This window comes from Cetorhinus maximus, chromosome 15 (assembly GCF_964194155.1).
Source record: "Cetorhinus maximus chromosome 15, sCetMax3.hap1.1, whole genome shotgun sequence".
Lineage (NCBI taxonomy): Eukaryota > Metazoa > Chordata > Chondrichthyes > Lamniformes > Cetorhinidae > Cetorhinus > Cetorhinus maximus.
Genome location: NC_135893.1, coordinates 36080664 through 36108286, shown reverse-complemented (window position 1 = coordinate 36108286; position 27623 = coordinate 36080664). Strand labels below are relative to the sequence as shown.

General features: G+C 42.9%; 1 protein-coding gene across 4 annotated transcripts; it reads left to right on the top strand.

The window, feature by feature from the left end:
- The first annotated feature begins 901 nt into the window (after positions 1 to 901).
- Positions 902 to 25770, top strand: hp1bp3 (heterochromatin protein 1, binding protein 3). Of its 4 annotated transcripts, none has more exons than XM_078558236.1 (12): positions 902 to 1425; positions 5292 to 5382; positions 6503 to 6647; positions 9311 to 9464; positions 11266 to 11409; positions 12742 to 12825; positions 14751 to 14905; positions 15780 to 15870; positions 16414 to 16573; positions 17341 to 17452; positions 23482 to 23616; positions 24189 to 25770. In XM_078558236.1, the coding sequence occupies exons 2-12, from the start codon at positions 5316 to 5318 to the stop codon at positions 24460 to 24462; spliced, it is 1521 nt and encodes a 506-aa protein (XP_078414362.1). In that variant the 5' UTR covers positions 902 to 1425; positions 5292 to 5315; the 3' UTR covers positions 24463 to 25770. The 4 variants fall into 4 exon arrangements, with proteins under 4 accessions (XP_078414362.1, XP_078414360.1, XP_078414361.1 ...); XM_078558234.1 differs by having other exon boundaries at positions 1324 to 1400; XM_078558235.1 differs by having other exon boundaries at positions 1359 to 1564.
- The last annotated feature ends 1853 nt before the right edge of the window (positions 25771 to 27623 follow it).

Here is a 27623-nt window from a genome sequence, read left to right as displayed (position 1 = left end):
GAAGGGGCTCCAGAGTCAGTTGCAGGATTGGAAAGATGATGGCAAAGTTGGAGGTCTTCATGAAATCCATAAGCAGCACAGGTTTGTTCTTCAGCCCAGGGAGGTGATATTCTGGCCAGGAACAGACTGAAGCTGAAAAAAATTGGAACCAGTGGCCAATCTTAGTCTGTGCAGGAGATTGATTAGCAGTAGCATGGAAGGAAAAGTACTGATCAAAGATACTTTAAATATAACAAAAGAATAGATCTGCAACAGAAATTGGGTCTGTGGTATAACCAGTGTAGTCCAGAGCAGAACTTCTCTTTAGCTCTGAAGAAGTGTCATACAGACTCGAAACGTTAGTTGTTTCTCTCTCCATAGTTGTCAGACCTGCTGAATTTTGTTTTTAATGTCTAAAACCACAATTGCAACTTGTTTACTACACACATTAAAACAAAAGCACCCAAAGGCATCCAGTGAACTATTATTTCAACTATTGATTCAATTTTATTCATGTAATTAAATTCTCCCATTTACCGAATTTATTTTAAGCTTAAAAATAAACAAGTTTAAGAAAACCTGAATGATTTGCTTTCTAGACCACTTAATGTTGCTGTCTAAGCAGTCATATGAGCCGACACTTGTCTTGTAAATTGCATCCTAAAAGATGCACTAGTTTATCTGAAAAATGTTGACGTGGTGGCCGTTTAATTGGATGTTTTAAATGTAAACTGTGTGAGCTGATAGGTTGGATTCTGCTTGCTTGGTTGATGGAGCAGAGATTCGGCCTTATTTACAATGACCAAACCCCACCTCCTGGCTCAGATTGGCTGCTGAAGCTCTTCTCTTTTAAATGGGAGAAATTAAAACAACAATGAAACAAACTATTTAATGAAGTTAGTATTTTTTTCCCCTCTAGAACACTAAAGTAAAAATTGAAAACAGGCTGCCTGGATCAGAGGCTGATCCTCTTCACTAAGGTTCCTGATATTTAGTGAAGTCTGTCTGATCCATTACCTTCGGCGGATGGTCTTCCTTTTACTTTGTTTTTGACTAAATTCTCAGTAGCTCCAAAAACACTGTTCCATGCTTGCTGCTGAACTTTAAACCTGGCACACAAAAATGCCATTCTTCGTCGGACCGACAGCAAATAGTGAGAAAAAAAACTAAACGGAAGGAATGTATTTGAAATTTGAAAATGATGGACCATCTTTGTACGGGGCAAAAGCCTCCCCCCAACGGCCGTGCCGACCAGAACGGCAACCGCCGCCGCCATCTTGGTGAGTGGCAAACCCCCTCGGCCGCCATCTTGATGAGGGCAAAAGAATAATAAAGGGTCGTTGCAAGAGTTTTTTTTAAAAACACGAATAAGTTGGGGCGGACTCCTCCAGACTGCCCGCCCGATGGGTATCGCGCCAGAGGTGCTGTTTCGAATTTTGGAACAGGGTTTGTGGCTTTGTTTTTGTTTGAATGTGTCGCGCGCACTGTCCGTTGGGTGACGGTGTTTCCGGTCGAGGGGAAAGAGGCGGCGGAGCGGGAGCAGCGGCCGGAGAGGAAGAGGGACAGAGACTGAGAGAGAGGGAAGGTAGGGGCACCGAGAGGCTCAAATAGCGCTGCTCAGAGCCCCAGCTGCAACCCCGAGCAATCCTCCTGGCGGCCGGAGGGCCCCAGTCTTTCAGGCCGCAATGTTGATCTCGCAGCGCCATTTTGTGGTTGGGATTTTTTTTTAAATATCTCGGGGCTACATCACCTTCGTCGGCAAATGTTTTAAAAGGATATGGGAGAACTGGGCAGGTTGTGCTGAGTGCTGTTATGTGCCGATGTGCCTGGGTTTGTGGATGGAGGTGTTGGGGTTTGTGCCCAGTTTGTGTTTTGAATGAACGGGTTTGTTGGTTTGTTTGCTTTTGTCGAGGTGGGATGGGACTGAGCATGCGCCACTCTCAGGGACTGGGGAGGGGAACCCCACTCCCTCCCCAACAGCTCTCCTCCACATTCACTAGCCCCACCCCCCCAGCTCGCCCCACCCCCCCAGCTCGCCCCACCCCCCCATGCTCGCACCACCCCCCCAATGCTCGCCCCACCACTCCCCCCCCCCCATGCTCGCCCCACCCCCCCCACGCTCGCCCCACCACTCTCTCCCCCCCCACGCTCGCCCCACCACTCTCTCCCCCCCCACGCTCGCCCCACCACTCTTTCCCCCCCCCCCCTGCTCGCCCCACCACTCTTTCCCCCCCCCTGCTCGCCCCACCACTCTCCCCCGCTTGCCCCACCACTCTCCCCCCCCGCTTGCCCCACCACTCTCCCCCCCCGCTTGCCCCACCACTCTCCCCCCCCCACTCGCCCCACCACTCTCCCCCCCCCACCCTGCTCGCCCCACCGCAACCCCCCATGCTCCACCCACCCCCCCCACAACCCCCCATGCTCGACCCACCCCCCCCCAATGCTCGCCCCACCACTCTCACCCCCCCCCCACGCTCGCCCCACCACTCTCCCCCACCCTGCTCACCCCACCGCTCCCCCCCACCCTGCTCACCCCACCGCTCCCCCCCATGCTCGCCCCACCACTCTCTTCCCCCCCAGCTCGCCCCCCCACTCTTTCCCCCCCCCCACTCTTTCCCCCCCCCCAGCTCGCCCCCCCACTCTCCCCCCCCACTCTTCCCCCCCCCACTCTTCCCCCCCCCACTCTTCCCCCCCCCACTCTTCCCCCCCCCACTCTTCCCCCCCCCACTCTTCCCCCCCCCACTCTTCCCCCCCCCACTCTTCCCCCCCCCACTCTTCCCCCCCCCACTCTTCCCCCCCCACTCTTCCCCCCCCACTCTTCCCCCCCCACTCTTTCCCCCCCCCACTCTTTCCCCCCCCCACTCTTTCCCCCCCCACTCTTTCTCCCCCCCACTCTTTCTCCCCCCCACTCTTTCTCCCCCCCACTCTTTCTCCCCCCCCCCAACTCTTTCTCCCCCCCCCAACTTTTTCTCCCCCCCCAACTCTTTCTCCCCCCCCAACTCTTTCTCCCCCCCCCCAACTCTTTCTCCCCCCCCCAACTCTTTCTCCCCCCCCCACTCTTTCTCCCCCCCCACTCTTTCTCCCCCCCACTCTTTCTCCCCCCCCCCCACTCTTTCTCCCCCCCCCCACTCTTTCTCCCCCCCCCCCACTCTTTCTCCCCCCCCCCACTCTTTCTCCCCCCCCCACTCTTTCTCCCCCCCCACTCTTTCTCCCCCCCCCCACTCTTTCTCTCCCCCCCCCCACTCTTTCTCCCCCCCCCCACTCTTTCTCCCCCCCCCACTCTTTCTCCTCCCCCCCCCCACTCTTTCTCCTCCCCCCCCCCACTCTTTCTCCTCCCCCCCCCACTCTTTCTCCTCCCCCCCCCCACTCTTTCTCCTCCCCCCCCCCACTCTTTCTCCTCCCCCCCCCCCACTCTTTCTCCTCCCCCCCCCCACTCTTTCTCCTCCCCCCCCACTCTTTCTCCTCCCCCCCCCCACTCTTTCTCCTCCCCCCCCCCCACTCTTTCTCCTCCCCCCCCCCACTCTTTCTCCTCCCCCCCCCCACTCTTTCTCCTCCCCCCCCCCACTCTTTCTCCTCCCCCCCCCAACTCTTTCTCCCCCCCCCTGCCAGCTCGCCCCACTACCCACCCTCCGGCTGCCGGCTCCCCTCCGCCCCCTCCCCTCCGCCCCCTCCCCTCCGCCCCCTCCCCTCCGCCCCCTCCCCTCCGCCCCCTCCCCTCCGCCCCCTCCCCTCCGCCCCCTCCCCTCCCCTCCTACGGACTCGAAATCTTGGCTCTGTTTCTCTCCACGGATGCTGTCAGACCTGCTGAGCTTTTCTGGCAATTTTTGTTTTTGTTTCAGATTTCCAGCATCCGCAATATTTTGCTATTATCTTAGTATTCTAACACACTCCTGGCAGGTTTCCCATCTTCCACCTTCCACTCACTGCTCCCTATCCCTAACTAGCTAAAATAGCTGCACTCCTCCAATTCTGAGCTCTTGCATATCCCTGATTTTAATCACTCCCCCATTGGCAGCTGTACCTTCAGCTGCTGAAGCCGCAATCTCTGGAATTCCCTGGAAAATCATTGCATTTCTCATTCCCCCTTTTCAACCTACCTCTCCAACTAAGTTTTACATCAGCTGCCACATTATCTCCTTATGTGACTCAGTGTAAAATTTTGTTAAGTAATTGCCCCTGTGAAGTTCCTTGGGATGTTTTTACTGTGTTAAAGTATATACATGCAATTTGTTGTAAAAACAAATTCTCAGTTGTTTGAGATTTGAGCCCACGTTCTCTGGCCTATGCACCAGCTGTCTAGCAACATGATCATTATGCTCCCATAATCTCAGTAACTCAGAGATAGTTGAAGGAATCGAAGTTATTTGGGGATTTTGTGCAAAAAAGCATTGAGTGACATTGTTTGCTTTGCTTGTACCATTTGCAATTTTCTAGAAATGGGCACTCTGAATGTCAGCTTAAACACCTCACAATTTTCAGGCTCTGGGGCACCTGAGCTACCTTTTACAGTGTTCTAAAGCATTCAGCAGGGCAGCCTTCATTTGTCGAAGGATAAAAATCAGATGGTGCAAGTGTTTGATCTTTACAGTGTCATAATTGGCACAAACTTTACTTTGTGTGCCGGGGTTCACCTGTATGATGACAAATATGACTCTGTGTTATAGTTTGTCATTACCTCAGTAATTTGAAGATTTTATCCAATTTCTGTAAGTGTGAAGTCATTTTCAAATTTGTTCATTGGAGTTCGTACACATGCACCTAAAAAGATTTAATATTAACCTCTAATTGCAGAAATGGTTGACTTGAGAAACTAGGCAAGCCTGCCATTTAATTTCACTCTTACAAATCGAGGTTTTTGTGGGCTATTGAAAAGGCCAGTCTAAGCCCATTGAATTGATAACTCAATCTAATTATCATATCAAAAGACATGGCTATCATCGTATAGCTCAATCTGACAATTGAGTCTTCAAATTCAAAATTTGATCCATTTTCGTTAGACATTGATGAAACAGGGAAGTGTTTTTATATTAGCTCATTTTTCAGTTAGTATTATTTCCATTATATGTGCACTTTTTGTTTTAATTCTTTCTCGTTTAGTTAAAAAACTCCAGTTGAACATTTCTGTCTTGTTTACTGAAACTGGAAATGTTAGACTTTCTGACTCACTAAACTGGGCAGTTGTGGGGCCAATGTATGCTAGACCTTCTGTCATTTTATCAGTTCCCTGTCCATTGTTGGTAAAGTTTATTTTGCCAGGTTTGCATTCAGAATAGTAATTTGGCTGAATCCATCTCCTACTGTCTCTTTAACAGGCCACTGTGAATAACGTTGCAGACATGCCTATTCGACGGAATGCTAGCCCTTCTGCACAGGAAACTCCTGTGAAAAACAAACCTACTGCAGGTACAAGTTGCATTTAAATCTTGTTTCCAACATGGTGATTGCTGATTTCAAAGGAGGATGGTGCTGTTAGAGTAACCTTGGTGATTGATTGCAGTGCATTCTGTTTGTATATACAACTAATGGCATTGGGGCAGATCAGACAAACTGCTCTGTCCTGAATGGTGTCAAGCTTCCTGAGCACTTGATTGCCCCTATCTTGATGAGTGTTGAGTATTCCATTACACTTCTGATTTGAGCCATGCTGATATTGGAGAGCGGGTCAGGAGTTTGCCACAAATGACAGCCACTTGCCTTAATATCCTAACAGTCGCGCTAATATGGGCAAACACATTAAACTTCTGGCCACTGTTGACCCCACAGTTGTTTTTGGTGGGGTACCTGGCAGTTGTGGTGCTTTGTAATGTTAGGGCATATACCTGGGCTGTCTCTTGTTTAAGATGGTTGTTGTGCAAATATTATCTGGAATTATTCACTTTTACCAAGAAAATTGGTACGTTCATGCTAGCTAGCAATAGGATGCTTACTAATTTTTGTTTATATTCGTTCATGGGATGTGGGCGTCGCTGGCTAGCATTTATTTCCCATCCCTAATTGCCCTTGTTCAGAGGGCATTTTAACCAAATTGCTGTGGGTCTGGAGTCACATGTAGGCCACACCAGGATGGCAGATATTACAACAACAATTGACAATGGTTTCATGGTTATCATCAGACTTTTAAGCCCAGATTTTTACTGAATTCAAATTTTACCATCTGCCATGGTGGGATTCGAACCTGGGTCCCCAGAGCATTACCCTAGGTCACTAGAATACCAGTCCAGTGACAATGCCACTGCCTCCCCTGAATTCTACACCAATAAACTGCAAGTTATTATCTGGTTAAATTTAAACTGTACCCCAGCATTAGAAAGGAGATACCTTGAGCATTGGTTCTACCCAACTGCTCCTCAGTGCTCTGGACTTAAATAAGCAGGGTGTGTCCCTTTGGCAGTCTAGACTGGGAAAACATAATTTCAGCTTATTTCAGAGACTCTTAATTCTGGTGCTCAGTACCTAGATTTGTTAGATACCATGTTCAGATTTCACATTCTTTTAAAATAATTGCCTTTTTCTCTACAATAAGATGCTGATGTGACTTCTGAAGAATCTGTGTCAGCAGAGGAGGAACCAGAAAATGACACTTCAGCCCAAGAGGAGGAAAAGAAAGAAGCAGAAAAAAGTGGCGATGAAGAGAAAGAAACCAAATCTTCAGAGGAGCCTAAAAAGGAGTAAGTGAATCCATGGCAATTGAGAAATGTACAAATCCAAATTGTGATGGTAACATATTACGAAAGAGTGTGTTTACTTTTCAGTGTCTTCAGTTAAAGCTTTCCTCAGTCCAATGTTTTAACAAAACAAGAATTTATTATCTGGCTCTGCTAATGTAGTTTTTCCCATTCCTCGTTCTAAATGGGTAGCTTGGGGTGAAAGCAAGAGAGTGGGAAACTTAAGGAAGACAAATGTCAGAATGGAGCCATTAAAACCCAGCTGAGCATGAAGAGTATAACGATTGGAAGGAGAAGGCAGGGAAATGGGATTGTGTGAAATCTGTCTCTGAGAGTACTGATTTTACATGGGCTGCAAGGGCTGAATAGCCCCTTTCGCTTCTAAAGCAGACAAGGTAGGAGAACCCAAAATACAACATTTAAATGTTGGACACTGAATAGAAGCATGCAGGGCACCCGAACCAATGTGCACTTTTCTGGAGGGAGGAGATGGGAGTGTCAGTTTCAAGAACAGCATTTCTACGTTGTCACCACCCTCACTCCCTTCCTTCCTGACCCCAGCAATCATGTATGAAACAGTTAATATGCATCGGTTGAAAAGGTTATTTGTAAATGAAAACTTATTTTCAGGCCAACTGATAATGGCCAATAACCAATTTAAAATGCTAATATGGGCTTCAGACTTGTAAAAGCTAGAGCTGTGGGATTCTACAAATCCCCATTCCTGGCAGTGGGCCAAAGGGGAGTTTGGGTTAAATTGATAATTATATTTGTTGTGCTATTCTACAGTGAATCATGTGCCTTCCAAGCTGAGTTATAGCATTGTCAACTTTTAAACAGAAGATTGTTCCTTTGAGCACAATATCAGATGTTTTAGGTCGTAATCTGAGCTGTCAGCTCAGTGCATAATGGGAGAAGTTCTGCCATGGTGGTGTTTCTATTGAGGTGTTGAATCAAATTCCCATCTGCCTGTTCCTGTGGTGTGGCGGACATAATGCTATGGGATGTTCAATCTGATGGAGAGTAATGAGTTCTCCCAATGTTTTGGTCAAACGATCATTCTTTTCAATGAAGTTATTCATTTGATGAAAATGAGTGCTGTGAAGCATTCAAAAGACATCTACCTGGCAATGTGGAAAATGGCCCAGGTATGCCCTGTCGACAAAAAGCAGGGCAAATCCAAAATGGCCAATTACCACCCTATCAGTCTACTCTTGATCATCAGCAAACTGATGGAAGATGTCGTCACCAGTGCTGTCAAGCAGCATTTACTCAGCAATAATCTGCTCACTGACGCTCAGTTTGGGTTCTGGCAGGGTCACTCAGCTCCTAACCTCCTTGCAGCCTTGATCCAAGCATGGACAAAAGAACTGAACTCAAGAGGTGAGGCGAGAGTGACTGCCCTTGACATTAAGGCAGCATTTGACTGAATGTGACAGGAGTCCTAGCAAAATTGGAGTCAGTGGGAATCGGGGCTGGTGGGGCGTGTTACTCTCCACTAGTTGGGTCATACCTAGCACAAAGGAAGGTGGTTGTAGTTTTTGGACATCAATCATCTCGGTCCCATGATATTGCTACAGGAGTTCCTCAGGTGATATTCCAGGCCTATTGAACCTCCCTCCGTCATAAGGTCAGAAGTGGGGATGTTCGGTGCACAATGGTCAGCACCATTTGCAACTCCTCAGATACTGAAGCAGTCTGTGTCCGTATGCAGCAAGACTTAGGCAACATTCTGGCTTGGGCCAAAAAGTGGCAAGTAACATTCGCGCCACACAAGTGCCAGTTAATGACTATCTCCAACAAGAGAAAATCTAACCATCTCCCCATGACATTCAATGGCATTATTTTCGCTGAAACCCCCACTATCAAGATCCTGGAGGTTACCATTGACCAGAAACTGAACTGGACCAGCCATATGAATAGTGTGGCTATAAGAGCAGGCCAGAGGCTGGGAGTTCTGTGGCGAATGGGATTGAAGCCCCAGATCAGCTATGATCATATTGAATGGCAGAGCAGGCTTGATGAGCCAAATGGTCTGCTCTTGCTATTTCTTGTGAGTAACTCACTTCCTGACTCCCCAAAGCCTGCCGACTACTAGGCACAAGTCAATTGTGTGATGGAATATTCTCCACTCCAACAAAGAAGCATGACACCATCCAGCCTGCTTGATCGGCACCCGATCCATCACCTTAAACATTCAGTCCCTCCACCACCCAACGCAAAGTGGCAGCAGTGTCTACCATCTACAATATGCACTACAGCAACTCACCAAGGCTCCTTCAGCACCTTCCAAACCTGTGACTTCTACCACCTAGAAGGACAAGAGCAGCAGATGCATGGGAACACCACCACCTGCAAGTTCCCCTCCCAAGCCCCACACCACCTTGACTTGGGACTATATCACTGTCACTGGGTCAAAACCCTGCAACGCCCTGCCTTAAAAGTACTGTGGACTGCAGTGGTTCAAGAAAGTGGCTCACCATCACCTTCTCAAGGCACTTGGGGATAGGCAATAAATGCTGGCCGAGCCAGCGATGCTCACATCCTGTGAAAGAATAAATTGAAGGAAAAATCCATTAATATTTTACGTAAATGAGATAATAAATTGTTTCCTATAGAATATATAGTGAATAGCATTAAAGCTTTATTATTTGTGACCCTTACAGAGAAAAGGAGCCAACCAAGGATAAGAAGATTAAGAAGACCATTCCATCTTGGGCTACATTGTCTGCCAGTCAACTGGCTCGAGTGCAGAAAAATTCTCAGATCAGTGCTACAGCACGACCAAAAATGGATGCTATTGTCGTAGAAGCTATTAAGGTATGGTGGAAAGTCTCCTAGAGGTGTTGCAATCTACACGAGCAACTTCCATTAAGTTTTCTCATTGTATTTTAAGCAACTTATATCGCTTTGTTATTTTTCCTTGATATTTAAATCATAGAAACATAACAAGCGTAACTTCAACGATCTTTAAAGCCCACATTCTGTTGATGGCAATGCCCATAACAATGTTAATCTGCAACTGTTGGCACAGTGATAGCACTTTCATCTCTTAAGACAGGCGGTCATGAGTTTAAACCCTGGAGTCTTGAACACATGATCCAACATGGAGAGGCAGAGGATTTAGCCCAGGTGGCTAAGGGCACCATTGGCAACAATGGGGTGAGGTGGGGATGAACTAAAGGGCAGTTAGAATAACAGAGTATTGGACTGGCGTTATAGGGATAGAAGAGATTACAGCCATGGGTTTTGGTGATACTATGGTGGGATTTCAATAAAAGGGTGAGAATTTTAAATTTGAGGTGTTGAGGGACAGTTCATCGAAAACTGGGTGATGGATGAGCAGAATCTAGTGATGGATAGGATATAGGCGGCTGAGCTTTGAAGTTTCTGGAGGGTAGAAGATGGGAGGCACCCTCAGTAATAGATGAGTCCTGAGGCAGAAAGAGACATTGAGGGTTTTCAGCAGGAGATAGTAGGGAAGGTGGGTAATGTAATGGTTGTGGAAGTAGGCAGTCTTTGAGTTGGAGAGGATATGAGGTTGGGAGCTCAGCTCGTTGTTGAGCAGGCTGCTGATATTGTGAACAGCCTGGTTGAGCCTGGGGCAGTGACTAGGGAGAGGTTGGATTTGGTGGCAAGAGTACAGTATTTGTGACGGTTTCAGTCATGTCAATAATTAAAGCTTCTTGCAAAAATATAACTTGAAGTTGCTGCTGAATGTTGATTATTTGTCTGCTTCCCTTATGCCCATATAGAGTTATTTAAGTACTTGGGCTTTACCATCACTGTAGACAACTGAAACTCAATTCTACTTTGTTTTTTTCAACTTTGTCTCCGTTGGCTGAAAGGATGAATTAAAACTTGAATTTATATCGCAATTCTCACATCCTCAAGTCCAAAAGCACTTTACAGCCAATGGTGTTTATTATCGCTATTGCAATGTTGGAAAATGCAGCACCCAATTAACACACAGTAAGCTCTGTTGAACAGCAATGAGATCAATGTCCAGATAAACTGTGTTTTAGAGATGGATTTGAAGGATAAATATTGGCCAATATACTGGGAGATCTCCCCAGTTCCCCTTTGGAGCGCATTTGACAGTGCAACACTCCCACAGTACTGCACTGAAGGCAAGTTTCAATTTTGTACTCAAGTGCCTTAACTGGGGCTTGAAAGCATGCCGCCTGACTCTTGTGAGAATGCTACCACTAAACGTTGTCACGGAGAATAAAGAAGAATAAAACTCGAGGCCAAGCAACTACTGTAGCTTCAGAATTAGGAATTCACCCCAGCTCTGGGCACAAAGGTCAGTTGTAGCTGCCTGATTGGCACCTTGGACTTCGCAGACTGTATAATAGTTACAGCAAGTTTTCCCAACTTATAAGCAATAATATTGTATCTGAATGTTGGCACATGATTTAGAAATTCAAACAAATGTTTAAAGTGTGTGGCTTGCTGCTGTAGGATGTTATCAGTCATTGGTGGTAATTGTCAACAATCAAGTTAGTAACTTGGTTAAAACAGGATGCCCTCTTTGTAGGATGATCATTGTAGTGAGCCATTTCAATCCAGCATGCTGTAAAGAGAGCATTTTAAAAATACTCAGTGTTTCTTTCTTCAGGCTTGTTTTCAGAAGTCTGGTGCTTCCGTTGTTGCCATAAGAAAATATATCATTAACAAGTATCCATCGCTGGAATTGGAGCGCAGGGGATATATACTAAAACAAGCCTTAAAACGGGAAATACAACGTGGTGCTATCAAACAGGTAATTATTAGATTATTTTATGAGAAATCCCCCCACTCCCCTGCCCAATATATCAATGGAAATGAAGTAAAATGTAGAGGCAACCAGATGAATAGGACTGGATTTCAATCTGGTAATGTAGTTAATGGATTATGAAGTTTCAATACATCCTGGAAGGATGGTATCACTTCTCTTTTTCTAACTTTTTTTCACCTTTCTTTCTCTCTCTATATTTCTTTCTATCATCCTTTCTTTCCAGAATGAGATCTTGCCACTCTAATAATCATTAGTGTGACTGCACCTAGAATATTCTGTACAGTTCTGCTGCCACAGTACAGAAAGGATACTACAGCTATTGAAAGAATGATTAAGGGGCTAAGAGACTAGATTTTGAGGAGCAATTATATAAATTGCATATTTGGGCATACTGAAAAGGAGAAGGTTGAGAGGTTACTCAAGTGCACTGTTTAAGGGACAAGTTACTGGAGACCAATGACAAGCTTTTTCATGTCAAGAACAGCAGAATCAAAGGGCATGGCCTACGAATGAAGGGAGTAATCGCAAAACTAATCTGCGGAAACACTTCAATGAGCAAGTGGTCAATCTATGGAACATACTCCCATGAGGGATGATGGAAGCTGTTAGTATTGATTAATTCAAATGTAAGTTAGATAGATTTCTTGCAGAAAATGATATTCTGGGATGCAATTTATGATTAATTTGAGATACGATGCGGCAAGTGTAACGCGCTTTGAAGTAAATAGGACAGTAACTTTGGACCTATTCCCACAAGTCTGAGGTTTTCCTTGCCTCCAGCTAGGGTCTCTGTAGACTTAATTGTTAGAGACTGATTGCTATGATTAATCAACAACTCCATTATCGTTTTTTGTGATTACCAGGATGGTGGAAGGTGACCTAGATGAGTGTCAGTCCAGCAAGTCTTGTGGCCTCTTTTTTTCTCTTTCTCTTGCTCTCTGATACTAGGGGGATCATGTCTGGAGGCTGATATATTGAGGCTTTGTTCTGCATCCAACCAATGCTGTGCTTGACTTGGGTATGCTTGGTAGTACAAGCTTCTGCCAGCTGTGATATCTGTCATTTTGATGAGTGCAATGGAAGTCTGAATTTCAGTGAAATCTTTACTCCACTATGCTGAGACACTGACTGCAAGGGATTTTGTTTTATTAAACTTTTGTGGGGGATGGTGCACTTACTGTGCTGAGCAAAAAATATTTTTTCCAGATGGTTCAATATGCAAGTACAGAATAGTGCTATTGTTGAGCTTTGTTTGAACTGGTTCAAAGCATTCTACCTGTATGTAATGTGCAGTAATCTTGCATGTGCCCTTTTCAGGTGAAGGGAAAAGGTGCTTCGGGAAGTTTTGTGGTGGTCGCAAATGCAGGAAAACAAGCAAATAAATCAAAACAGGATAAAAAGGTAAAGAAGTGCTTGCAACTGGTGTAAAAGTGCAATTAAAGATGTTTTACATGTCCATTGCCCATTTTTCTACCGTAATAGCTAATGCCTAGAGCATTGTTCAGTCAGTCGGCAGTGCAGTTGTGTTTAGCTGGTGTAAAACAACTGTGCTAAGCCTGCTCTATCTTTTAAGACCACTGCTCCAGTAATATCTGTGGGGAAAATAGTCAAACTAGGCAAATCCAAGAATTTGTAACTAATCTTGCTGGCTCCAGTATATTTGCACCTATAAAGTCCTGGTTTTTGTGGTTATAACGATGGTGAAACTGTCAGCGTTCACCATCGTTACTCCATCAAAACTAACAATGACTTCAGGAGTCTGCACAAGCACAGAATAATGTGAAAATACAGAAGTTGCTGTCAATGATTCTGCTCTTCATTAGAGGGTACATTGTTAAGGGACTCCCAGAAAGCAATCAGTGGGAAAGCTATAAATATGAAAGCTTCCACTCTTACACTTTTAAAAATCCTTGAAAAAGTTGCACCTCATTGAATGAGGTGTAACTGGGTTTTTAATAGCATACAAATTACATAATTACTGAAGTCACTGGTCCTGAAAAGCTAATTCTGTATTTGGGGAATGTCAGATTCCTCCATTCTGATAAATTCCACATTACAATTTAGTTTATTTATATTGACCTTTCAGCTTCTGTCTAAATTCAACTATTGTTTTGCTATCTGAAAACTTAATTTAAAAGGGAAAAGTAAAATACTTTCAATACCTTGATTTTCTGTCTATTAGAATTGTTAAATGTGTTTAGCTGCTTACCCTGCTTGCTGACAGTAGTGCTCCTGACGCCTGGAGGTCCTCTTGACTTAGCACCAGATTTAAATGCAATTGGGAAGGAGGAAAACCACTGCATTGCTTCAGTGCTGACTGCAAAATCCAGCCCAGCATATTGGAAACCTGAAATATGCTGGACAAGAAAGAATTGTTGGAGTTCAGAGCGCACTGACATGCCTACAGTATTTCATATTTAAGTTAATTGGGCTGTTCATAATTTATGCTGATGAGGCCAGAGGAATTGAAAATATATACCAAGCAAACAGGAATGAGACTCTGTTTTTGCTAAAACGTGTTTTTAACCCTCTGGTCTATTAAGTCATTTTCTACTTTTCTAATATTAAGCTGGCTGCATTTTCAACTGAGGAAACATTTACTGGTCTAAAACCTAGATATTCGTGTCACAGTTGGTGTCTGACATGCTTTTTGAATATTCTGATACCTGTTGTTGACATTGTGTAAGGAGGATTTCTCCAAATACCAAACTATCTAAGAAAAGGTGTGAAATTTTGTTCTAAGCAGAACTAACTAGCAATGGTTCCATTGCTGTATAATCAGTCCTGCTAAAATTCAGACCTTAACCTAACTGAAAATTTCAACATGTCTGTTAAGCTTTTATTGGCTACAACTTGAATTTTGGTATATGTTCAGAGGCAGCCACTGGCAGTAGCTTTTTGAACTGCATTTCAGTTATTACTGGTGTTATAGTTTCCTGTTATTTTTGTCTCGCTATGCACTCTCAGGATTCCAGCCATCAAAACTGGGAGATTTTAATTGGAGAGATCTTGGTGATCTTTCATACAGTAAATGAACTTTCTCTTTGGTGTTAGCGGTTTTTCTTCAGAATTTTTCTGCCCTTTTTTTTTTCAAAATCTTCTTGGCCAGAGTCCTCCATGATTCAGCTAATAGCCATATTGACAACTGTTTTCAGTTTTCAGTTCATCCGTATGCTTTTCCAGTTGGAGTAGAATCTTGATCGCCTCAAAACTTGCATATAATACCTCTGCACAGAAAACTTAACATGGACTTTACAGAAGGTCAGTTTTTTTTGCAAACAAAAGCTCTTGTTTTTGATCAAGCCTAGTATTCTTTTTTTTAATAGAAAACCACTTCATCTGGACCAACGGAGCAGCCAATAAAACTGGAGGATGCTCTACCACTGGCATTCACAAAGCTGTGTGAACCTAAAGAGGCATCATACAGTCTTATCAAGAAATATCTTCTTCAATATTACCCCAAACTGAATGCTGAGAGCAGGTATGAAAGCAAAGATTCCTGTTTGCGTTCTTGCCCAAGGCTACAACCAATGTGAAGCACATTTAAATCCCTGCTTTGAAAACGGGCCAATTCTTTAACTTAACCTGGTTTTCTTTCTTAAAGGTCAATCACGAAAGATATTAAAATTATCCAGTTGTTCAAGTGATGTAACCAGGTCAAACTTTAATGTTGTCTCCTAAATGGTTGGAAATCTCTTCAGCCAATTTAACTGAACTTCAGAAATATGGGTTTTGCTCCAAAATGGGACATAGGCCAGCAGAGTCACAGGAGGGAGGAGTAAGCTTCAATTTTAAATAATGTTGAGAAGGGAGGATAACAGAGGTCAGCGAGTATAGGGATGGGAAAGAAGAGGCAGAGCAGCAATGACGTTTGTGTAATAGTAATACTAAAAGAACCCTTTGACCCATGGGTAAAAAGAGCAGTGATTGAATTGAAGTTTCAATCTCTTCACCCTGTGCCCCCATCGATTTCTGTGTTTCGCTCTATTTCTCTCTCTTTCTCTTCCCCTCACCCAATCTATTCTTCCTGTCCCTAGCTTGCACTCTCCCTCTTCCTTTAAGTGGGAGGGCTGAGAAGATTGCAGATAGAAATCAAGCAACTAATAATCAAGAATGATGCCTGTATATGTTACTTCTATTATATTTTTGGCAAGAGATTTTTCTCAGAAACCTGCCTTTTTCCAAATACAGAGTAAACTAGTCAGTAAATTCAATTTTGCAAGGCATTAATGCTTCTGGATGTGGCCACCATGTCTCCTCTTATCTCATTTTTTTAAGAACTTGTGTTGTATGCAAGTACTATATATAAATCAGTTCCTGTACTGAAAATGATTTTATTGTGTGCTTGATTGCAGGCCCTATTTACTCAAACAGGCTTTGCAAAGAGCAGTAGATAAGGGTCAGCTGGAGCAGATCACTGGCAAGGGAGCATCGGGCACATTCCAGGTAAGTATTATGGATGCCAAGCTATGTAGTCAGTGGAATATGTGTAATCAGGAGCTCTTTGGGTCTGGTTTGTGTCACTGCCAGTTTGGGGTGCACACATGATCCTGCTGTATTAGAATGGATTTTTGGCCAACCACCCTCTGGTGGGTGTTTGGAAGTCATCCTGAGTATTTTGCCCTTTGGTTGGAATTCTATTAACTGGTCGGAACAAGTTAGTGAAGACTAGCATCTTGGCAGTTTTTGTTTAGTTGTAAACCTCATCTGACATTTTGATTATTAGCTCCCATGACAGTTCTCAGTTTGAGCACAAGATGGAGCACTTTACAGTAGTGATTCACCTGAGGGAAAGGAATATTTGCAGTTGCATCTATTAAATTGCATAATCTCTAAATTTCTGAACAGCAAAGAGAAGTCTACACTTTGGCTGCACATGCAGTACAGTGTCAAAGCTTGACGGATGCAAAGATCATTTATTTGTTTTAAAAAAAAAAATTGGCCCTGGAGACTAAGATTGCATTTACTGTTTTAAATCTCCCATTGCAGCTCAAAAAGGCTGGAGACAAGCCATTGTTAAGTGGAGGCCCATTTGAGGATGCAATCCTTAGTGCCATAACTGCCATGAATGAACCTAAAACCTGCTCAACAACAGCTCTTAAAAAATATGTCTCTGAGAAAGTTCCTGCAACAAATTCTAATTTCCAGAGTAAGTCACACACCATCTTTTACATCTATAATTTGTGCATTACTTAAGTAAAAGTAGTTTTTAAATGAATTATTGTCTGAGATCAGACTTGATATCATTCCTGGAAACTGATAGCTTAATTAGGAAAGCAGGGTAAGCTTCTCCTGGGTTGTTGCTGCTATCTGGAGAGTTGGTAATTTGCAGTTTTACCTGGAATGTTTTTTGTTTAAATCCAGAGCAGAATAAATGTTGCTGTTAGGTTAAAAAATATTTGTATTAAAATATCCTTTCTAGTTATATTGGATTCTTAGTATATTTTTACATGCTCCCCCCAATTTTACTGCACCTGTGGGTGCCTTTTCCCTCCACCCCACCCTTCACATATTCCTGGAAGAGATGAAACAAAAAGACCCATGTGGCCAATTCAGGATACTTTAGCCAGAAATTCTTCTCCAACTCCTGAAAGGTAATCAGACGTCCCAAGAAGCCCCAACTCGTAGCCCATCGCTTTCTTGCAGCAAGTGTTCAAAATAACATCTCTTCAGAAGTGAATTCCATGTTAATTAATTCTTTATTTAAGGAATGCATAGTTATGGAAGTTTAAACTTTTGTGATAAAATTCTGCATTGTAGCAATGTTGCAATTAGACAACCATATAATTTTTGGGATGCAAAAACTAAAGCTTTCTTTTGCAGCTTTTTTCCCGTGCTATTGTAGGCAGAATGTGTGTGGAAGTGGTGACTTTTAGCATTACAATTTTGATGACTATCCTGTGCTGTCATCTCCAGTGCATATGCTGAAGAGAACCCTGCAGAAGTGTGAAAAAAACGGATGGATTGAACAGATTTCTGGGAAAGGATTCAGTGGCTCTTTCCAACTTTGTTTCCCGTTCTACCCCAGGCAAGGAAGCTTTTAATTAAAAGATTTTAGAACACATCCCTTATTGTACCGGCATTTACAGTTTTGATCAAAGGGCTTGTAACAGTTATGACCTCTGATCTCACACTTATTTGGCCATTTTCTGTGGGCGTTCTATTTCAGTTAAGCAAATATAAGTTCCATGGTTGATTTTATGTTCAAAAACGCCACTTTCTCATTCATTGAATATCCAAAGGTAAAAATGGGGTCGGGTAGAGTTAACAATTTTGTACAGTGTCTATAAGAAATTTATCATTTTGTCAATTCCAACACGCAAGTTTATTTAGTCCCATGTTTAGCTTGACAGTTAACCACCCAAAGGAAGTTGCTCGCAGTTTTTAATGTTACATTGAATATACTGGTTTGGCTTCAACTGGAATATTACGTCACTTTCTGGGCACCACAGTTTGTAAAGGATGTGAAGGCATTGGAAAGAGTGCAGGAAAGATTTACGAGAATGGTCCTGGGGGATGAAGCACATTAGTTCTGTGGATAGATTGGTGAAACTGGGCTATTCTCCTTTGAGAAGAGAATGTTGAGAGGAGATTTGATAGAGGTACTCAAAATCAAGAAGTGCAAGGGCAAACAAGATAGGGAGAAACTGTTCATGTAGGTAGAAGGGTTAAAAACCAGAAGACACCAATTCAAGGTGATTGACAAATGAACCAGAAACACATGAGGAAACCCTTTTTTACATAGCAAGTGGTTAGGATCTGGATTGTACTCCGAGAGTGTGGCGGAGGCAAATTAAATTGTGGCTTTCAAAAGGGAATAGGATAAACACTGGAAGAGAAAAATTTGCTGTGCTATGGGGAAAGGTTGGGGAGTGGGGCCTGCTGAGTTGCTATTACAAGACAGCCAGTGCAGACACAATGGGCTGAATGGCCTCCTGTGCTCTATTACCATTCTGTGATTTTATGATGTATTTTGTAGTATGCACACCTTAGTTCTGTAAATGTTGCTTTTGATTTGACAATTTTGGTTTTGAAACTTACTAATAGCTGCACTTTGGTCACTATTTTCTCTTTTGACACATTGCAATGATTTGGGCTTTTAAAAAGTTCTCTTTCCCTTCAGTGGCTTCACAGCAGTCAGCATAAGTGGATCATGTTGCTTACACTTTTTCTGACAAAGGTTATGTGACCAGAGCTGATCACCCTGATTTATCAGGGGTGTCAAGAGTTAAACCACTATCAACAGCCCCATTATGATGCCCTGAGAGATTCCATCAGCATCATTTGTCCACTGCAATGAATGTTTTAGGATATGGCAGGACCTTTACAGCTAGTTACACTGGTGTTATATCATTTGCAGTCATACCTATAGAGCCCAGGCTTCTACTAGTATTGCCTGAGGTTAATTGTGTGCACCAGTTGACTTTCTTGAATTTGCTGGTAGGTTAGTAAATTAGATAGTAGAAAGTCTCCTTGTGATCAAGCATAAAGCAGAACTTATCAGGGGAGGTTAGATTGTTCCACTGTGTAATAGCCAGCTCCTGGGCCAAGATGTAGAGAATTCAATATTTGCATGGAGTTTCCTGAAGTAATTTGAATGCTTTGACCCAGAAGTGCTGTCTTAATCAGACAGCTCCAGGCAAAGTTCTTCAGTGATGAAGTGTTCCATTCTCATCTGTTTAGTGCTGCTAGTTTTGGTATGACTTTGGTGTACATCTATAGACGTTGAACAATGTGAATATGAAGTTATCTACAGTAGATAAGGAATTCCTCATCTTTTGAACATTGACCTGCATGTATACCGTTCTTTCAAATCATGAATCCTGCTGTATGCTTGATGACAAGATTAGGTCTTCTACTATCTAACTTGCTGCACCATCCATCTGATGTGCTGCTTAGTGCTGTTCACTTGAAAATATGTTATATCATTTGTTACTCTGGAAGTGTATCTAGTACCTTTTATTGAATGGGTGGGAAACTTTTCTCTTAGCAAGGGCCACTGACACATAGACAAAATCAGTTGCGGGCCGCGCACATTCAAAAGCCAACTTAATTTTTTTAGAGAGAATACAGAAACATTCAAGTCATCCACTGCTTTAATGCGATGGCTGAGTTTGCTTTTCCTTAATGAGCCTTCTTTTGTCTGATGATGCTACTTGCAACTGCTTTTCCAAATTCACGTCTGTTAATCTGGCACACAGACAGTCCTTTACGAGAGAAAGTTATGAAAAAGCTGCTCACAGCAGTATGTAGTTCCAAACAGTGATGTAATTTTCACATGTCTCCTCAAGTTTGGAAATTCATCATGGACTTCAGTGAGGCTTTTGACCAGGCCTCGCATGGGAGACTGGTCAAGAAGGTAAGAGCCCATGGGATCCAGGGCAATTTGGCAAATTAGATCCAAAATTGACTTAGTGGCAGGAGGCAGAGGGTGATAGTCAGAGGTTGTTTTTGTGACTGGAAGCCTGTGTCCAGTGGCGTACCGCAGGGTTCGGTGCTGGGTCCCTTGCTGTTTGTAGTGTGCGTTAATGATCTAGGCATGAATGTAGGAGGTGTGACCAATAGGTTCGCAGATGATATGAAAATTGGTGTGGTAAATGGCAAGGAGGAAAGCCTTAGACTACGGGATGATATAAACAGGCCGGTAAGAAGGACAGAACAGTGGCAAATAGAATTTAATCCTGAAAAGTGAGAGGTGATGCATTTTGGGAGGACTAATAAGGCATTGGAGTACACGATGAATGGTAGGACCCTAGTTAGTACAGAGGATCAGAGGGACCTTGATGTGCATGTCGATAGATCCTTGAAGGCAGCAGGACAGGTAGGTAAGGTGGTTAAGAAGGCATATGGGATACTCGCCTTTATTATTCGAGGCATTGAATACAAGAGCAGGGAGGCTATGATGGAGCTGTATAAAGTGTTAGGCCACATCTGGAGTACCGTGTGCAGTTCTGGTTGCCACACTATAGGAACAATGTGATTGCGCTGGAGAGGGTGCAGAGGAGATTCACCAGGATGTTGCCTGGGCTGGGGTTGTTTTCCTTAGAGCAGAGAAGGCCAAGGGGGCCCTGATTGAGGTATACAAAATTATGAGGGGCATAGAATAGGGTAGATAGGGGAAGAAACTTTTCCCCTTATTGGAGGGGTCAATAACCTGGGGGTATAGATTTAAGGTAAGGGAAAGGAGGTTTAGAGGGGATTTGAGGAAAATATTTTCACCCAGAAGGTTAGGGGGTAATCTGGAACTCTCTGCCTGAAAGGGTGGTAGAGGCAGGAACCCTCACAACATTTAAGAAATATTTAGTTGAGCACTTGAAACACCATAGCATACAAGGCCATGGGTCAAGTGCCGGAAAATGGGATGGGGGTAGATAGGGGCTTGATGACAGGCACGGATACGATGGGCCAAAGGGCCTCTTTCCGTGCTGTAAAACTCTATGACTCTATCAGTACCTACATGGAGTCTGTAGAATTCCAGCAGAGGCGGGTTATTGTATTTAGCCTTAAGTTCAATGTTGCTTTGCAGTTCTATAACTTCATGTTGAAGGTCTTCAGGTACATTGACTGCTTCAATATTAAGCGGTGTGGCAAAAATATTTAATTCCAGTTCCTTCACTTTTAGGTCTTGAAATCGCTCCCAAAATTTCTGAAGTAAGTTGGCGTACTCCACTGTTGCAGGTTTTGTTTCTGAAGGTTAGGAAATGCACTGTGTTGCCCTCTTCCAGTTGCATTTCTAAAGCTTTTATTTGGCTTCAAGTGATTTCACATTTGAAAGAAGGGAAGTAAGAAGCTGGTTGGGCCCTTGCGATTTGACATTGAGCTCAGACAGATCCTGTGTAATGGTGACCATGAAAACCAAGTTACACAGCTGCTTGTCACTCAGCTCAGATACCGGTTTTCCCTTTGTCTCCATGAAAAGTTTCACTTCGTTCCTCAGTTCGTAAAACTGCATCAGCATACTCCCCTAGCTGAGCCTCAATACTACTGTCGATATTGCATTGCTCAGTTGCATGGACTGCGTGCACAGATTCTCCTGATGAATGATGCAGTGACATACACTCAGCTCACTTGGATCAAGATTGAGGAGATTCATTTCTTTCTTGGTTAGAGCAACTAATCCTTTTTGAGATCCAACCATAGCTGGAGCGCCATCTTAAGGCCATTTTTCAAATGATAACTGAAGCCTGTGCGCTGCTGATGTAACCTTCGCAAACATATCTTCATTTTTGGTGGTGCCATGCATTGCTACTAATGCAAGCAAGCCCTCTCGAATCTCAATCTGCAGTGATTCCCTGCAGAAAAATCACCAGATGGCATGTATTTGTTATGTCTGTTGTCTCATCAGTGGCCAGAGAGTAAAACTCAAAATTAGCTGCAGAATCTTTCAGAGACTTTTCAATGTCTTGAGCCATATTATTAATTAGACCTGACACGACCCTGCGAGATAAGCTCACACTCTCAAATAATTTTCTCTGGAGCTAGTAAAGCAGCGGTTCCAACGATACACCCCTTCACAAACCCTCCTTCTGAATTAGGTCTAAGCTTTTTTTGGAATAAGCTCATTTACCACATAACTGGCTTGCGTAACACTTTCCATTGCCTTTCTCGGTCTTGTGAAAATTGCTTGCATTCTAAATGCTTTAATTTTGCCCGCTAGCACTTGTCCTTGAAATTCTTCATATTTGATGTACTTCATGCTGTAGTGTCTTTCTACGTTGACTATTTTCATGACAGAAACCGCTTCTCCACAAATCAGGCACATGGGATTGCCTTTCACCTCCATAAAAAAAATTTGTTTGTCTATTTTTCATTAAAAACACAACACTCCCCATCCATGGTCAAATTTTTTTTTAAGGAAACTGTGAGAATAACATGCACAACAAAAGCCCAAGCATGTGTATTGTGTGGGAACAGAGGGTTCCGGACAAAATAGCTGGAAGGAAGCAGTCGGACATTTAAGAAATTCTACCTGTATTGAGATGTGCTCAGTGTTCCTGGCAGACTACTCTCAGGCTCCCTGAGGGATTTGCACTAATTTCGATTCTACCAACTTTTGCTCCATCAAAGGGGGAGTACAGCTAATTGCCTGCCTTCCACAATTATGCAGAAATCAACCATCCGTGATCGGTATCTCCTAACTGTTCAAGAGAAGCGCAGCCAGAAAGTGAACTCAGTTCCCACGAGGCTGTGCTTCATTTTGTCTGGCGAGCGGGAGCTGCTTCTAAAGTGGCACAAATGGTGTGGGCAGAATGAAGAAAGTCCTCACCGACTGGGGCTTGTCGCTGTGCTGTCTTCAACCCGCTCAGAAGGCTAGAGCTCAAGCAGCGTCTGCCTATTTGGACTTTCGAGTTCTGGTTCTCCTTGGTTTCCAAGATTTGAAGAGGCTGGGCCAGATTTCAACAGCTCTTGGGAGATGGGCTAGGAAGTGCGAGGCCTAAAATGGCAGAGACATCTGCATCGCGTGCACGTTTTGAAACCTCACCGCGGACTGAATGAAAAGGTGCAACGGGCTGGATCCGGCCCCCAGGCCACCCCTGCTTTATAGGCAAATAAATAAATTCTGTGATTCAAAAAGAAACCTCGTGTATGCGAGATGGGAGGAAGACTAAAACGGAGTGAATTTCTTGCAGGAATGGAGTCCTTGAATTTTTCCCCCCTCATCATGTATGTGGAGGTTTTGAAGGAAAGAGAAATGCCACATGCAATAAAAAATGTGACATCGCCACTTTTTAGTTCTTTAAACAAGTGTATTTATTTTTTGATGTGTTCTATTTAACAATAATGGTAGTGTTAAGCTGTTACTTTATGGTGTTTAAGTAATTTTAATTTCCTTGTGGGGCTCATTTAGGTCTTTATGATAGGATAATCTTATACAACCTTAAATACTCTGAACCCTTTGATCATCCTTATTTGTGATAGCTTGCTGTTTTACTGCATAGTAACAGGATAGCCCAAGCTGCTACTCCAGAGAACTCTAGAAAAATTGTTGACACTAAGGTTTCTTTGTATTAAACAAGACACTAATTGTGACTAACTATTCCTAACATTTTTCTTTAGCCCTGGTATCCTTTTCCCAGAAAAGCAGCATCAGGAAGAGGAGGAAGAATCTGAGGAGGAGGAAGAGGAGGATGATGACGAAGAGCAATCAGAGTCAGAAGAGGAAGAATCTGATGACGAGCCACCTAAAAAAAGGTATACGAGTTATGTTTGCACTAAAAATTTTGAGGATTTAAATTTGAGCCAAAGGAAAGATTTATGTATAATAAACAAGCATCATTGTACTGGCAGTGTATCCAGTTCATCAATTGAGGTTAGAAGCTGTGGAGTGCACCAGCATTTGAAAGAGGCAAAGACTCAACTAAGATGATAAAACTGGAAACATTGGAGATTTGAAATAAAAAGAGGAAATATTAGAAATACACAGCAAGTCCCATCAGCACCTGGAAAGAGAAAAACTATAGAGCCTTTGTCAGAACATTGACAAAGGGTATGTACCTGAAATTTAAAATTTTTCTTTCCTTTAGCATTTCCTTGCTGAAAGTTGGAGGTTAAACTGTAACGACAGACATTTAAGCAATTCTTATGGCAGACAGAAAGTTTTAAAACTTTCTCTTCTAATTAAACTTCCAGTCCAGTTGCATAAAATTATTAGATGCTCAGCAATATACCAGCAATAATGATGATCATAAATTGCCAGCTTTTTGCCATTTGACTGCAGTTTATAGACTGCTTAATTGACATTTCATGCTTACAATCTGAAACAGGCACAAGGCAGTTCCACGAGCCAAGGCTAAGCTGCAAAAACGAAAAGCTGCCACGCCGAAGAAAGCAGTCGCTACTAAAAGGAGCACGCCGTCAAGGAAAGTATCAGCAAAAAAAGTGGCTAAAAAGTCCAGGCCCATGCCAGTGAAGTTGGCCAAAAAGCCAACAGCGATTAAAAAACCTCGGCGTGGGTCTCCTAAAATGTCTCCAGCAACCCCAAAGAAGGTGAAAGGACCCGTCAAGACCACAAGGCATTCACAGAGGCAGAGAAAGTAGCAAAGGCAAAGCTGGAATGCTTTTCTTTAGTGGTGCATGTTTTTGTCATTTGAAACACGCCACGTGACACAATACTTTTCTGCAGCTAACCTAGAAAAAGTAGAAACTTATTTTTAGATAATTATGTAGAATGCTATTTTAGATAAGCTGTTGGACATCAACTTGTTTCAAGAAGGTTTTTATTAGTTTAATGGGTTTTAACACTTTATATTTAAGTGTGTGACCTTATGATAAAATAGTAGGCAACACACTCGGTTTTTACCTTTTAAGTGGGGAGCAAACAAAAATGCTGGTTGACTTAAATGAAAATCATGAATTTGAAAAATTCATTTGTTGCTGTAACCTTTTAGAAGTTAATATCTGACCTCCATAGTTGATGGATCCCTCCTGGGCAGACAGTGGTGTAGTGGTAATGTCATTAAATTAGTAATCTAGAGGCCCAGACTAATTTTCTGGGGACATAGGTTAAAATTCGCCATGGCAGCTGGTGGAATTTAAATTCAATTAAAAACTGGAATTGAAAGCTAGTCTCTGTAATAGTGAGCATGAATCCATCATTGATTGTTGTAAAAACCCATCTGGTTCACTAATGCCTTTTAGAGAAGGAAATCTGCCACCCTTACCTGGTCTGGCCTACAGACCTTCGGCAATGTGGTTGACTCTTAACTGCCCTCTGCAATGGCACTCACTGCAAGGGCAATTAGGGGGGAGTGGGGGAGCAGCAAATGCTAGCCTTGCCAGCGATACCCACATTCCATCAAAGTATTGAAGAAAAGACGTGGGGATAATGTTCTCGCTAAGCTGCCTGCATATGCAGCAGCTGGGAAGGTACCACGAAGACCATGTGCTGTGTTAAATAACATACAAAACTAAAGGTAACACACATTCAAAAAGTTGGCCACACAATAAAAACATTTTAAAAGGAATATTGCTTGGGGAAGGTATATTTGTGCCATGATATAATAAGATTCAACATTACTGCCTTAGCATTGGATCGTGAAAACTAAAGGAGAAAACTCCAAAAGTGAAGATGAGAACAAATTATTTTGGCATGTCTTTACCTTTTGAGGTCATGTATTATCTTAAGTTCATTGTTCAAAATCCCTGTATAATTTGTATTGGAGATCAGTGTAATGAAATCACCCTTCACACACTGTACGTGTATTGATGAATGTTGCTACTCAGTTTTACTTTTTGATAATTGCTTAAGTGTCAGATTTGTTGAAGTACAGTACTTGCATGCAGCACCATTTTGTTAAGCTTTTTTCTGTAATCTTGTCTCACTTAGTAAAAATACTGTACATTGTATATTGTTGTCAACAATCATTTATAGCTGGTCTTGCCCACACGTTCAGGCTAGCCTTGGTTTGCTATTACTTATGAAGTGATTTTAGCTTAAAATGAACATCCTTTATATGTGATAAATGAGGAAGAAAAATTGGAATAATGGTGTCAGTCCATTGTGTATCTATCAACCTACATAAACAAAGAGAGCAAATTGGTTGCTGCTGGACATTTACCCCTCCCATTCTCTTCAAAAAAAAAATGAGAATTTTTGTTTTTTAATTTACAATGTTTATTTAAAACTAGTTATAATAAAACCAGAATAGCTAATCTTAGAATAATTTAGGAAGTATGAGTTTGTTGGAATAAGGGGGTTTATATGTTGTGAAGGCTAGGGATACAAAGCTGAAATACTATACGACCACTACAGGTAGGAAGATGTAATTACAACAGAGCCTGTTTGCATCGACAGTTTCCATTATAACTGGACATAAAAGTTTATAATAGTGCATATATAGATTTGAGATTTTTAAAATAAGCTATTACAGGTTTTACCATGTTGGGCTCATCACGTCCCAACTAGTTGCACATTTAAAATGACCAATTTTAATGTAACGGGGCACAATTCATAAGCCTAAATAGATACCAGTCATCTATTTATATCAGGAATTAGGGTTCTTTGAGTACCAGCTTGCAGTACTCAAGTGGAGGAATGTAGATTTGCTTTTATTCTGTTGTTAGCATTTGGAAAGTTCCGATTGCCTTTCAATCAGACAAACCTGGAGGCCTCTTTTGAGGTATGTCACCCAGCAAGGCCTAAAGAGAAAAAAACTTCAATCTATATTTTCAAGTTTAATAGGTTGGGGTCACAGAGATGGCATTTGGGTCGTGATCTCCACCTCCAAAGCAGAAATGTGACTGGAGAGGAGACTATCCAGTCCAGAGGTGCTAAAGCCAATGGATTGATACTGCCAAACAGTAAAGGCTAGCTGGTGAGCCTAAAGTGTTCTTTAACCTTAGAAAACATTTTGAGTGGTGAGTGCTGAACAGGCCTGGGATGTTTTTGCATCACCATGGCAGAGGCAGGCAAGCATAACTCAGTGACTAATTGAGTGTGGGGGAAAAGCAGAGATCATGTGGCTGAGCCGGGAAGGTGAGTGGCGACTTCAAACTTGCTGCTTTGTCTGTTGTACATGCATCTTACCATGGGCGACTGACTGCTTTAGAGGCACTGGCAACTGGACCAAAGGGTGGGGGTGGTGGCTGTTAGCTTTTCCACCCCCCACACACTGGTTGGGAAGGAAGAGAGGGGCTGAATGTGTATATGTGAGAGGAGGAGAAATGGACTGATTACAGTAGTTTGTATGTGGGCGAAGAAGAGCTGGCATGTCCACGGGCATACGGAAAACCTGGCTGAAACCTCAGTGGCCAGTAACTTGTACTTTATGTTTTGTGGCTATTTAAAAAGCACACCATGTTCCTCAAAGACAGGCCTCTGGTTGGGAGGAGCACGGCTCCACATTCAGGTAACTTACCTAGTGAACTAAATCCATTTTATTTTAAAGCTGCATTATGTGTAGCAGGACCCACAATGAAACTGCAGTCTCTGAGACTGAATATTATTTTATCATTTTAAATCCTTTGTGTTTGGCTCGCCTCACATTAAAATCAATGATGTCAAGATGACTTTCAGGGAACCTTGGTGTGATGTTGCTATAGATCCAATAATACTGATTCCAAATGTATGCTGCTTCCTGACCAAGTCCACAAGCTGGAGTAGTTCAGGTGAAGTAATGGACTAATGAGCACTTAAAATAATATTTTTACAAATACTAAAAAAAAATTCATTTATATACAGCATAACTTTAATAATTACA

Bases quoted from the DNA above. Each gene is read 5' to 3' on its own strand.
- hp1bp3 (XM_078558233.1), top strand. From the start codon at position 1,665: ATGTTGATCTCGCAGCGCCATTTTGTG. The intron at 6,648-9,310 runs GTAAGTGAATCC...TGACCCTTACAG, and splicing joins TCAGAGGAGCCTAAAAAGGA to AGAAAAGGAGCCAACCAAGG. The intron at 9,465-11,265 runs GTATGGTGGAAA...TTCTTTCTTCAG, and splicing joins TTGTCGTAGAAGCTATTAAG to GCTTGTTTTCAGAAGTCTGG.